This window comes from Thunnus albacares, chromosome 24 (genome assembly GCF_914725855.1).
Source record: "Thunnus albacares chromosome 24, fThuAlb1.1, whole genome shotgun sequence".
Taxonomy (NCBI): domain Eukaryota; kingdom Metazoa; phylum Chordata; class Actinopteri; order Scombriformes; family Scombridae; genus Thunnus; species Thunnus albacares.
Window position 1 is genome coordinate 19,523,749 of NC_058129.1, and position 14,356 is coordinate 19,538,104.

General features: G+C 40.7%; 1 protein-coding gene across 3 annotated transcripts in view; it reads right to left on the minus strand.

Annotated features, from left to right (window-relative positions):
• The window catches only part of LOC122976041 (BCL-6 corepressor-like), a 46,221-nt gene that overhangs the window by 3,421 nt on the left and 28,444 nt on the right, over positions 1-14,356 (minus strand). The window contains exons 8-12 of one of the 3 annotated variants that reach the window (XM_044344289.1): positions 11,574-11,723; positions 5,323-5,489; positions 4,571-4,716; positions 3,225-3,302; positions 2,171-2,357 (exon numbers count right to left, since the gene is read on the minus strand). In XM_044344289.1, the coding sequence (XP_044200224.1) occupies positions 2,171-2,357; positions 3,225-3,302; positions 4,571-4,716; positions 5,323-5,489; positions 11,574-11,723 (728 nt within the window). The remainder of the gene's footprint in view (positions 1-2,170; positions 2,358-3,224; positions 3,303-4,570; positions 4,717-5,322; positions 5,490-11,573; positions 11,724-14,356) is intronic. The other 2 variants (XM_044344292.1, XM_044344291.1) reach the window with 2 other exon arrangements.

The window sequence follows — 14,356 nt, forward strand, 5'->3', positions numbered from 1 at the left end:
GTGTGTGTGTGTGCGCGCCCGGTGGCCTTGTATCCAGAAGAGCCATTAATACTACATCAGACACCAGAGAGAAAGAGAAAAAAAGAGAGAGAGAGAGAGAGAGAGAAGAAGAAGAAGAAGAAGAAGAGAAGGAGAGAGGAGGAGAAAAGCGACAGGGGAGGAAGACGAAGTGGAAGCCAATTAGCCTCGTCGCCACGGCGATGCAATCCTCGTTAACGACCTCTCCGTCTGTCCTGCCTTTATCTCTCTCTCCTCCGCTGAGGATCTTTTTTCTCTCTCTCTCTCTCTCACACCACCCTTCATTCGCTCGCTCTCCCTCCTCCTCCTCCTCCTCTTCCTCCTCCTCCTCCTCCTCCGCTATTCCCTTTCTTTTCTAAGCTGCTTTCCGCCACCTTAATTGGTGTGTGTGTGTGTGTGTGTGTGTGAGTGTGAAAAAGAGGGAGACGTGTTAGAATAACACTGAGGAAGAATGTGTGAGTTTCAAAAAGAAGAAAGCGAGTGTGAATAACAAAAGACAAAGTGTGTGTGTGTGTGTGTGTTGCTGTGGTCCGTTGCTCTGGTCTGCTTTATTTAATCCTGCTGTGGTTAACGCTGTTTCCTGTCGTCCTGCTTCTATAAGTGATGGTGTCTTTAACCCTAATACTGTCCTAGCGCGTTCGCTCTCAGCTCCGTCAGTCCTTGTTCCTTTAAGGGCCGTCCACGCCGACAACTATAACGAGCATCCGACTAAACACGCGCCGCACGCTCCAGCTGTGTCGGCAGCTTAGTAACATTGATATTGATGACTTGTTTTATACGTTGCACAAATAAAGAAAAGGAAAGCCAGGAAAGGGTTGATTCACTAGTTGCTGTGATGTTTCAGTATTTACTGACCGAACTGCACCGACCGACGGTAGCAGGCGCTGAAGCACCAGCCGGGGGACACACGGTATGAGCGGATCTGAAGCCTGAAACGGTCGCCAACTTTGTCGTTTTTATTACATTATAACGGAGAACAAAGTTCCAGCGTGATTATATAATAAAGAGAGACAAACCTCTGGTTGTCATTCTGCTACATACATAAATATAAATAAATAAAGTAATCAGTCAGTTTCCAGAATTAAGATGATATATGCAGAAGTTTTACTGGCAATGTCAGGCCAGATGGAGGTTTTGTCGTGTCATGTGGTTTTAGAGGATGGATTCTGATTTGCTGTCAGTGTTTCTATTGATCATCTAATCGCTCTGGAAGTGACCTCAACGTAGTTGTGGCGTGGATTCCGCCGACCACATGAGTCAGAATGATTATTAAAACTATATATTTATAGTTATAGTATTATAGTTATCGTCATAGTTACCGTTCTCGGTGTGGACCGCCCGTTAGTCTGAGCTACCTGAATCTTATTAGTTCTAATATGTTTGGTGTCGGCTCCCTATAAGTCCTAATAAGTTTAGCCCTAGTGTATTAAGCCCAAGTTCTGCTAGTCCTGGTCCCTTTAGCCCCAATATGTTTAGCCCTACTTCCTTTAGTCTAACTAACTGTGGTCCGAGTCCATTAAGTTCTAATTTGTCTGGTCCTGGTTCCTTTAGTCATAGTTTAACTCAAGTTCCTTGAACCCTGATAAGTTTTGCACTGGTTTCTTAAGCCCAAGTTCTGTTAGTCCTAGTTCCTTTAGCCATAATATTTAGTCCTTTTTCCTATAGTCCTGGTCCCTATAGCCCCAATATGTTTAGCCCTACTTCCTTTAGTCTAACTTATTGTAGTCCAAGTCCATTAAGTTCTAATTTGTCTGGTCCTGGTTCCTTTAGTCATAGTTTAACTCAAGTTCCTTGAACCCTGATAAGTTTAGCTCAGGTTCAATTACTCCTTGTTCCTTTGTGTTTAGTCTTTTTAGTCCAAATTTCATTAATGTTTAGCCCTAGTTCCTTTAGTCCATGTTCCTTTAGTCCATGTTCCTTTATCCCCAGTAAGTTCAACCCGAGTTCCTTTAGTCTAACATGTTTGTGTCTGGCTCCTGCAGTCCGAGTTCCTTTAGCCCTCAAACGTCTACCTTATATTTTTAACGGTTGTTCCTTTGGTCGTTGTTCCTTTTGAATATGATTAACCCGGTGTTGTTTAGTCCTGGTTCCTTTATCACCAGGACTAAACCCTGAGAGCGTGACACCCGGCGGAGGCGTATTTCTGACTCACCCCTGGGACAGCGACACCTTGATGTTGTAGCAGGGGAGCAGCGGTTGGTCGGACAGCTCGAACTCGAACACCTCCCTCCTGGCACGTTGCTCCTCGTCTTCATCCTCCTCTTCATCTTCTTCCTCCTCCTCCTCTGGTCCGGGCGGGTCAGCCAGGATGTTGTACACTCCTCCCTCGCTGGACGGCTCTGTGAGAACACAAACAAACCAACAACAGAATAACATTTGTGATGGAAGTACTTTAAGAAGCGTAGCTCCTTTGGTGGTTCCATTAGCCCCAGTTCCTGTAGACCTCATTTGTTCATTCATAGATCCAGTATGTCTAGTCCTGCTTCTGTCAGTTCCCATTCTTGTAGTCCTTATAGTCATAGTTCCATGATGTCTTGATTCCTTCGTCAGGATTTGTTTAGTCCAGGTGACTTTGTTGAGATCTGGTTCCATTAGGCTTTGACCACTTAGTCCAAATTAGTTCCATTGGGTCTCATTTGTTTAGCACTAATTTCTTTTGTACTAATCCCTTAATCCCTAATTAATTAAATTCTAGTTCCTTTGGTCCAGTTTCTTTTGCCAGTATTTAAGCCTGTTTCCTAATTGGTTTAATGGTAGTTCCTTTACTCCCAATTGGTTTAACTCCTTAAGTCCTAATTGGTTTAAAGGTAGTTCCTTTATTTCTATTCAGTTTAGTAGTGGTCCCTTTAGTCCCAGTTGGTTGAGTTCCTTTGTCTTAATTAGTTCAGTGGTGGTTAAGTTGGTTTAACAGTACTTCCTGTCATCTGAACTGGTTTATCAGTGACTGGTTTTGGAGTGGTTCCATTAGTCCGTCTTGGTTTGTTTTTTAGTCCTGATTCTTTAGTTGTATTTCAGATGAAACTTCTCTGATCTGAGAGGAACTCTGGTTCTTTTACTACAAGTTTAACCATATTTATTTGTTGTCTAACTTTAGTCTTTAGTTGTGGGCCTAGTTCCTTTAATCCTGACTTATTTATATTTTCCCAGCCTCCCCGAGTCTTTCTCCCCTGATGATTCTGTCCATGCATGTTTGTGTGTAAACTAACCGCACACAGAGCTGCCATAAAACTCCCAGTAGATTCCCGGGTCGCCCTCCGACCTTCCCTGGAGGTCAGAGAGATAGTCTGCGGAGAGAGAGAGAGAGAGAGAGAGACGGAGATTTAGTGGCTTTTGCGGGCGATCAAAGAGGCGACCAATCAGAGAGGATGAAGGCAGCGAGATGAAAACAATAGAACCAAACACACACACACATGCACACACACACACACACACACACACACACATCCACACGCAGTGAAAGACGGGAAGAAGATGAGTGTTTGTGTTCAGACGGAGCCGGCTCGTCGCTGCGGCGCTTGGCGCTGAGTAGACGGATGCTGGCAGGAGTGTGTGTGTGTTTGTGTGTGTGTGTGTGTGTGTGTGTGTGTGTGTGTGTGTGTATTTGTGTGTGTGTGTGTGTGTGTGTGTGTGTGTGGCAGTAAGCTGTTCTGGGATTCAGCAGCCAAGCCTCATTAAACCCCTCTGGAGAGAGAGAGAAAAAAAGGAAAGAGGGAGAGAGAGCGAACAAATACAGGCAGGGAATGGTAATCAGACAGGCTGGCAAACACACACACACACGGAAACACACCGAAACACACAGAAACACACACACAGAAACACACACACAGAAACACACACACCGAAACACACAGAAACACACACACAGAAACACACACACCGAAACACACAGAAACACGCGCTGCATCGTTTTCCTCTCGTCTATTTCCTTCTCGTGTGCTCCACCGTTTTCACTGAATCAGTTTCTTTCTATACGTTTTATTCTCTCATCCCCCTTTTTTTATTTCATCTGCTCTTCCTTCTTTCTGTTTTCTGTTCATTTATCTCCCTCTCTCTCTCTTTCTCTATCTCCATCTCCAGCGACATCACCAGGATGAAACCAGTGTTGTCCAAGTTAACACGTCGATTCACTTTGTTCATTTCAAAGGAAAAACATGTTTGCTTTTATATCTGGTATCTCTGAATGCTGAGTGTTTATCCAGATGTTTTAGCCACGTTAGCGGTGTGAATCTATGAATGGTCGGCCGGTCAGTCACTTTGGTTCAGACTGAAACATCTCAACAAATATTGGTCAAAATTTAAATTATTTTTTTGACTAGAGCCCGACATAAATTGGCATCAATGTCGTATTTAAAAAATGCAGTATCAGTCTTGTTCAACCCCAACAGAAGAAAGCGTGATTGAGTGATGGAGGCATTATTTAAAATTTTCCTTACAGTCAACAAATCTCATGAAAAGACTGAAAACAGCACTGTATTAATCTGTCTATGACTCGAGTTTTATAACTCCTGCAACTGTGCGTGTTACAATCAGCAGTAATAACGACACCTCTTACCCTCCAGGAAGGTTTCCATGGCAGCGCTGTGGGTCATGTTGATTGGTCCTCTACCAGAGTAAGAGGTGAGCGTGGGGTCGGCGCCACAGGCCAGCAGGAAGCGCACCACCTCCACGTGGTCATTCTCCACGGCATCGTGCAGCGGCCTGACGAGAAACAAGACTCAGAATAAATTTGCTTTATAAAACATGTTTCCTGAAACCAAGTCTATCCAGTAACAAAGGGAAACATTTATATATCGCCGGGTTGCTTTGCATATAGGTGTTATATACACTATATCATCGTAAACTGAACATCTTTGGGGTTTTTGAAACATCAGCATTTTGGGGAGAGCACTAAACACATGACTTTTGAAGATGTCACCTTGGGCTCTAAATTCAGTAACTTGTAATTAACATTTTTTGCTATTAACGATTATGGCACTATTAATGATAATTCTGAAAAATAATTACAGTAGGTAATGAGTATTCCATTGGAAATATAATTTGTTTACAGTGTGCAAATGAAGGTGCAAATGGTGCACCACAGAATTCCATATTAGTGCTTGTTCTGTTTTCTGATTCGTCTATATGCAGATGATACACTTTTCTATATCGGCGCTAAAACACGCAAATTACCAGAAATATTGCAGAGAACTTGACCTCAATGATAGTTACAGCATTGTTTACATAAGATTTTAAGATTTATATTCTTGTCTTTCAATGTTTACTCACATTACCACCTACGATCAACTCATTCGCCTCGACTCGTACCTGGTTCCGTCCTGAGCGCTGCAGTTGACATCGGCTCCGTGCTCCACCAGGTGGCGTACGATCCCCAGCCAGCCGCGGGCGCAGGCCTCGTGCAAGGCGCAGTACCCGGCGTTGTCTCTGTGGTTGACGTCACAGATCCGTCGCTCCAGACAGTACAGCACCACCTCCTGGACGGCAAGGAGACACGAGAGCAGCACAGTGAGAGCAGCACTTTCAGATTTTTAAAAAAGAAAGAGAGGAAATGCTTGCATTTTGCAATTTTCGGACCAAAATTATACAGAAAATGTGATAATTTATTTATTATCATTTACATCCCATAAACACATAGTTTACATAGAATTCAATCCTCCATTGTGCAATTAAACTTGGCTAGTTTTCTAAAGAAGTAATATCTTTGGGTTACAAATGAGATATCTGAAGACGTCACCTTGGACTCTCGGAAACTTTCATTTTCTGACGTGTTGCAGACAAAATGATTGATCAGAACAATAATCGATAATGAAATGAATCGTTTGTGGTAGCGTCAATAACAGCTGTCTTTATTGCTCCACATTAACAGCTGCTACAGGGTCCTGTCACTGGCACATAAATGTATGTTGATTTGGTGCATTAACGACTGACTCTGTTGTTTTTCTTTGAAACGGTCTTTGATTTAATGTCTTGACTGCGAGTTGGTCTGATCAATCAGCTCATCAATCGTAAAAGTATATCCCAGCCTTACAGGTGTGTAACAAAACACCAACGAAGAAGTGACACATTATTGGTAAAGGAGCAGTTCCACCTTCAGAAAAGCAGATGAGGAGACGAAATTTTATGAGAAATATAATGAAAACTCCCTCCTTTTCTTCTTCTGCTGCTGCTGCTGCTCTCGAAAATGATTGCACCTTGAAAAAATGTGTGTGCGCTCATGTGTGTTTGTGTGTGTGTGTGTGTGTGTGTGCCCAGCGGAGCCGTGATGGATGACGGCTTCATTTGCAAACTGAGCTCGTTAGCTTCACCGCCGCACCTCAACAAGAGAGAGAGAGAGAGAGAGAGAGAGAGGCAGGGTGACACTTGTGAGCCCTGACAAGAGCTGTCACACTGCGCATGAAATATTCACCGTGTGTGTGAGTGTGTGTGTGAGTGTGTGTGAGTGTGTGTGAGTGTGTGTGTGTGTGTGTGTGTGTGTGTTTGACAAACGCCTGGAAACACACACATAATTTTCTGCCCTCAGAAGCCAAATGATTTTCAAACGTCACCTGAATTTCAATAAAGGACATCAGTGGAGACTCAGTGCTGCAACTTTAATGTCACAGGTTCAAATCCAGCTGAGTTAAAGCTGTAAAGTTTGTCCTGAGAGAAACCTCATTTTATCACGAGGAGAAACCTCATTTTATCACGAGGAGAAGCCTCATTTTATCACGAGGAGAAACCTCATTTTATCACGAGGAGAAACCTCATTTTACCACGAGGAGAAACCTCATTTTACCACGAGGAGAAACCTCATTTTATTATGAGCAGAAACCTCATTTTACCACGAGGAGAAACCTCATTTTATTATGAGCAGAAACCTCATTTTATCACGAGGAGAAACCTCATTTTATCACGAGGAGAAACCTCATTTTATCACGAGGAGAAACCTCATTTTACCACGAGTAGAAACCTCATTTTATCACGAGTAGAAACCTCATTTTATCACTAGGAGAAACCTCATTTTATCACGAGTAGAAACCTCATTTTATCACGAGGAGAAACCTCATTTTATCACTAGGAGAAACCTCATTTTACCACTAGGAGAAACCTCATTTTATCACGAGTAGAAACCTCATTTTATCACTAGGAGAAACCTCATTTTACCACGAGTAGAAACCTCATTTTATCACGAGGAGAAACCTCATTTTATCACTAGGAGAAACCTCATTTTACCACTAGGAGAAACCTCATTTTATCACGAGTAGAAACCTCATTTTTTCACGAGTAGAAACCTCATTTTATCACGAGGAGAAACCTCATTTTATCACGAGGAGAAACCTCATTTTATCACGAGTAGAAACCTCATTTTATCACGAGTAGAAACCTCATTTTATCACGAGGAAAAACCTCATTTTATCACTAGGAGAAACCTCATTTTATCACGAGTAGAAACCTCATTTTATCACGAGTAGAAACCTCATTTTATCACGAGGAGAAACCTCATTTTATCACGAGTAGAAACCTCATTTTATCACGAGGAGAAACCTCATTTTATCACGAGGAGAAACCTCATTTTATCACGAGGAGAAGCCTCATTTTACCACGAGGAGAAACCTCATTTTACCACGAGGAGAAACCTCATTTTACCACGAGGAGAAACCTCATTTTATCACGAGGAGAAACCTCATTTTACCACGAGGAGAAACCTCATTTTACCACGAGTAGAAACCTCATTTTATCACGAGGAGAAGCCTCATTTTACCACGAGGAGAAGCCTCATTTTACCACGAGGAGAAACCTCATTTTATCACGAGGAGAAACCTCATTTTATTATGAGCAGAAACCTCATTTTACCACAAGGAGAAACCTCATTTTATCACGAGGAGAAGCCTCATTTTACCACGAGGAGAAGCCTCATTTTACCACGAGGAGAAGCCTCATTTTACCACGAGGAGAAACCTCATTTTATTATGAGCAGAAACCTCATTTTACCACAAGGAGAAACCTCATTTTATCACGAGGAGAAACCTCATTTTATTATGAGGAGAAACCTCATTTTATCACGAGGAGAAACCTCATTTTATCACGAGGAGAAACCTCATTTTATTATGAGGAGAAACCTCATTTTATCACGAGGAGAAACCTCATTTTATCACGAGGAGAAACCTCATTTTATTATGAGGAGAAACCTCATTTTATTATGAGGAGAAACCTCATTTTATCACGAGGAGAAACCTCATTTTATTATGAGGAGAAACCTCATTTTATCACGAGGAGAAACCTCATTTTATCACGAGGAGAAACCTCATTTTATTATGAGGAGAAACCTCATTTTATCACGAGGAGAAACCTCATTTTATTATGAGGAGAAACCTCATTTTATCACGAGGAGAAACCTCATTTTATCACGAGGAGAAACCTCATTTTACCACGAGGAGAAACCTCATTTTATCACGAGGAGAAACCTCATTTTATCACGAGGAGAAACCTCATTTTACCACGAGGAGAAACCTCATTTTATCACGAGGAGAAACCTCATTTTATCACGAGGAGAAACCTCATTTTATCACGAGGAGAAACCTCATTTTACCACGAGGAGAAACCTCATTTTATCACGAGGAGAAACCTCATTTTATCACGAGGAGAAACCTCATTTTATTATGAGGAGAAACCTCATTTTATCACGAGTAGAAACCTCATTTTATCACGAGTAGAAACCTCATTTTATCACGAGTAGAAACCTCATTTTATCACGAGTAGAAACCTCATTTTATCACGAGGAGAAACCTCATTTTATCACGAGTAGAAACCTCATTTTATCACGAGGAGAAACCTCATTTTATCAAGAGGAGAAACCTCATTTTATCACTAGGAGAAACCTCATTTTATCACGAGTAGAAACCTCATTTTATCACGAGTAGAAACCTCATTTTATCACTAGGAGAAACCTCATTTTACCACTAGGAGAAACCTCATTTTATCACGAGTAGAAACCTCATTTTATCACGAGGAGAAACCTCATTTTATCACTAGGAGAAACCTCATTTTATCACGAGTAGAAGCCTCATTTTATCACGAGGAGAAACCTCATTTTATCACGAGGAGAAACCTCATTTTATCACGAGGAGAAACCTCATTTTATCACGAGGAGAAACCTCATTTTATCACGAGTAGAAACCTCATTTTATCACGAGTAGAAGCCTCATTTTATCACGAGGAGAAACCTCATTTTATCACGAGGAGAAACCTCATTTTATCACGAGGAGAAACCTCATTTTACCACGAGGAGAAACCTCATTTTATCACGAGGAGAAACCTCATTTTATCACGAGGAGAAACCTCATTTTATCACGAGGAGAAACCTCATTTTATTATGAGGAGAAACCTCATTTTATCACGAGTAGAAACCTCATTTTATCACGAGTAGAGACCTCATTTTATCACGAGGAGAAACCTCATTTTATCACGAGGAGAAACCTCATTTTATCACGAGTAGAAACCTCATTTTATCACGAGGAGAAACCTCATTTTATCACGAGGAGAAACCTCATTTTATCACTAGGAGAAACCTCATTTTATCACGAGTAGAAACCTCATTTTATCACGAGTAGAAACCTCATTTTATCACTAGGAGAAACCTCATTTTACCACTAGGAGAAACCTCATTTTATCACGAGTAGAAACCTCATTTTATCACGAGGAGAAACCTCATTTTATCACTAGGAGAAACCTCATTTTATCACGAGTAGAAGCCTCATTTTATCACGAGGAGAAACCTCATTTTATCACGAGGAGAAACCTCATTTTATCACGAGTAGAAACCTCATTTTATCACGAGGAGAAACCTCATTTCATTTTATCGTTCTTCTTAATGTTCAAGACTTTTTATCACTGTTTTAATAGAGTTTAATTCCTTTTCACAGTCATATCAGTCAACTAATGTGTTGATTAAATTCAAGACTTTTTAATACCATCCAAGGCAAATTTCTTGAAGGAATTTAATGTTTTAAGGACAAAAACCAGCGAGAGTGAGACGTGAACGAGTGGTGAGATGAGGTCTAATTCAATTTAAGAGGAGAAAGAAAGAAAGAGGGATGTAAACGGAGGAGAAGCGAGTCTCTTTCTATTCTTTTTCATCTGGAAGCGAGGGATTAAAGTTCAAGGAAGACGAGAGGATGGAGAGTGTGTGTGAATTAATGATCTCGGCTCAGAAAAAGAGCGAGCGAGGCAGAACAATGAAGCAGAGGAGGAGGAGGAGGAGGAGGAGGAGGAGGAGGAGGAGGAACAACGAAGACGCTGGGCTTCATTTCCATGTAAATTTCTGATGTTCAAAATGTTAAACTGCAACAAGACGTGACTTCAGCTCAAGTTAATAAAGCTCAGATTTTAAAAAAACAACAAAAAAAAACAAGAAAATATGTTTTTGTCTCTTTATGTTATTTTTTTGTTGTTTATTTTCCTTTTTAAATAAAAACAACATACAAACTTCATAATTTCAAATGTGGCCTCCAGTGGACGGGATTCTGATTTACGGATTATAATGAAAATATTTTAAATATTTCCATTTTATTAATTATATAATAATAATTCTTATTCTTATTATTCATATTTATTATTATTAGTGTTGTTTTTGTGTTTTAAATCTATATATTATATGTATTTTATAATTTGTTGGACAGAATTGAAGGATAAATTCATGAAATATTTCATTTAAGTTTTTTATTTTTCAATGTGATTTTTTTGTTAAATAATAATAATAATAATGTATTAATAATGCACTTTATATCACAGATGCAGCAATCAGTCAATATGATATATGACAGTATCTTATAAATATTTAACTTTTGCAGGATTTTAATTTGTAGTATTTTCTAGAGTATTTTTACTTTTACAGAAACTCCCTGTTCTAGACGTCTTAGTAACACTTTACTTTAACAAGTTCTGACTTACATGCAGTAAATTCATCATTAAACTGAAGGTTCAAATCTACAAACTAAATGTTCCTGTTTGAACTTTTTATCAGCTGCTCCTTCAGAAACCTCCATTAACTCCTCGCCAACGGACGACCGACCAGGAGCCGCTACAGACGAAGTAGCGATGCGTCTCCGCTGGGCCGCCGCCGCCCTGCACGCTTCAGCATCATGTGTTTGAGATTTACATGAAATGATGCGTTTATTCTAATTACAACGAGAGAAATCAGGAGTTTTATGTTATGTTGAAAGTAATTCCTGCAGGTTTAATGAGCGACTCCACACAAACAGCACTTTAACATCCATCGCTGTAATCATTCCTCCTGTTCACACTGGATATTAAAAGATCCTTCAAATGTGCTTTCAATGGAAGTGATGGAGGATAAAATCCACAGTGTGTTTCCCTGTTGAGCTGCAGGTGGAAGTATAGTAACAAAAAGAGGAACTTTGGCACTAAAAAGACTGTAACGTTGAAAGATATCTACTTGATTTGACTCATTTGGACGCTGAAGCTTCATATTAGCTTCAGGTCTTTGGTCTCCTGACTGAACTCGTCCTTTAACACAAACATCTGCTCTCAGCGTCAGTGTATAAACTTGTTTTCGTTACCTCGTATCCCAGGCGGGCGGCGCGCTGCAGCAGCGTCTCTCCGGCGTTTTTGTTCACGATGAGGCGGCGAACCTCCGGAGGGACGGGCCGGGCGGCGTGTGTGTGCTGCGGAGAGGGAGGCCGGCGGCCGGGCGAGCGAGATGGAGAGACCTGTGTGTGTGTTTGTGGAGAGAAAAAGGAGGATTGTTTTTATTATCCACATGGGCAATTAAACAAAAACAGGCTGACTCTATTCTTCTTCTCTGCATCAATCATTGTCAGATGTTTCCTCTTAAACACACAAACACTCAGCTCTACTTTTCCAGGCTCGGTCAAAAATAGCGCTGTCACCACCTCTGCTCCCACGACTCTGTCTGTGTGTGTGTGAAAGCCTGAGGCTGATGACAGAAAGCTCAGGAGGAGGAGGAGGAGGAGAGGATGGAGGGAGGAAGGAGAAACAAATGAAGACTATGTTGTTTCCTGCAGCTCGTTACTTTGACTCTGACGTACAAAGAAAGAAAAGTTTCTGTCAGATTTTGGTGACGGCGGAGCACCACAGGGCTCCGACGTAGATCCTCTTCTATTGTCTGTTCTGATATAAAACACATCAGCTGTTACCATGGTTACAACCATTAAAGCTGATCTGTTCTGTACTTCAGTACAATATCAACGTATTTATACTTTACTTGAGTATTTCCACTCACTACTGTTCACTTTTTATACAAAATTAGAGAACTTTATAAATTAAAAGGCTGTTAATGAATCTGTGTTCATATTAAAATAATATATATATATATTATGGTAAATATAACACTCTAAATTGGGCCATGTTGCATAATTATTGATATTTTTAATTTGTACTTCTGTGTTTGAATACAGGACTTTTAATTGTGGAGTATTTTTTCTACTTTTAATTAATTAAAAGATCTCAGTACTTCTTCCACCATGTTTCCACCAAACTTAATTCAGTAATGACCTTTCAAACCGCTGCAACCATCAGTCCATCCACAGACAATTAATCGGCAACTATTTTGATGCCGGATTTATCGTTTTAGTCGTTTTTCAAAGCAAAAAAAAAGCCAAATATTCAGTCGTTACAGTTTCTCAAACGTGTCAAACATGACAGCAAACTGAACATCTACTGATCTGGTATCTAGTTACTATTTTATACAAATAATTAATCAATTAAAGAAGAAAATAATCAGCAGATTAATCAATAATTAAAATAATCTTTAGTTGCAGCTCTAGACTGTTCAAGTTATATTTGTCATTATTAGTTATTTCATGTTAATCTTGTCTTCTTATATCAAAACTACGTTTTATCTGCATATTTTTATTCTTAAATTTAATTTATTTACATCTGAATTTAATTTGATTCAAATTAAAAAAATATTTTTATTTCCTGTTTTTTCTTCATTGAAATTTAAATGAGTTTGATTTGTTTGTATTTTCTGTCTTTAAACGGAGAAAAAGCAGAATAATCAGCGGCAGGTAGAGACGCATGAAAATCTGCATTGCTGAGCTGCTGACGCCACGGCAACCGTCTCCGGCGCTTAGCAGCCAGACAGCGTGTGCGTGATAATGTGTGTGTGTGTGTGTGTGTGTGTGTGTGTCAGAGTGAGTGAGTGTGTGTGTGTGCGTGCATGAGTCTGTCAAACGAAGCCGCTCGCCGCCACGCATCGGCAAACAGGATGCGAGCTTTGCCCTGGAGGTGTGTGTGCGTGTGTGTGTTTTGGTGTGTGTATGTGTGTGTGTGTGTGTGTGTGTGTGTGTTTTCTAGCGCAGCAGACTCAAACAAGGAGGAGGAGGGTCGAGCAAAAGTGAGAGACAGTGTGTGTGTGTGTGTTTTGGTGTGTGTGTGTGTGTGTGTGTGTGTGTGTGTGTGTGTGTGTGTGTGTGTGCGCCTGGAGGAAATCTCCGGTGCAGCAGCTGTCAAAACGACACAAGCCGTCGCCACACACACACACACACACACACACACACACACACACACACACACACACAGTAAACACACGCACACACGTCCCTGCTGAGTTTTCCCAGCGAGCTCCAATCAGGACGATAATTGCAACGATTAACAGAGAGGACGAAGGGAAAAGCTCAAGAAAAGAGACAGAAGCTGCATCATGTGTACGATATTTAAACTACAAACAGTTTTATGTTCAATATCTTGTGATTCTTTATGTTTTTTTTTGTCTTTTAACATGTTAAGTGTTTATTTTGCGTCTGTAAACCATAAATAAACGGTCAGAGCAGACGGTCACACTGAGCCTGATTGCATCCTGCTACACGACACAAGAAACAACGTTAGCTTCCCGCTAAACTTTCCTTCTTATCTGATTTATAAACATCAACACACGTCTTGTCCTGCGGCGGTTAGCAGCGACACATAAATTAAAAATAAAATGACATGTTTTTACAGTTAGAGGGCTGTTTAGCTCTTATTGTCTCCACCACAATAAGAGCTAAACGTTTACACACAAACCAGACTTTGTTTGTCATTTAACGTTTTTTAAAGTATTCTCCAGCTGCGGTTTGATATTTAAATGTGTTTTAATATTTTTTTAATGTTTGCTGTGAAACACCTCCCTGAGCTCTCAGCTGCCTCCTCACATCTTCCTCCAGCACGTAGAGAAAACAAGCGCTCCCGAGACAAGATTCCTCTGGAGACGCCGTGTTCATCTGAGTGTGCCTCCACATCAGAGGAGGAAAACAAGCGCTCCCTGACCAGCTCTTCCCCCCCCCACATGTGATCTGTAGGGTGTGTTTCATTCGAGCACCAAAGCTCCAAACTGCACACTTTT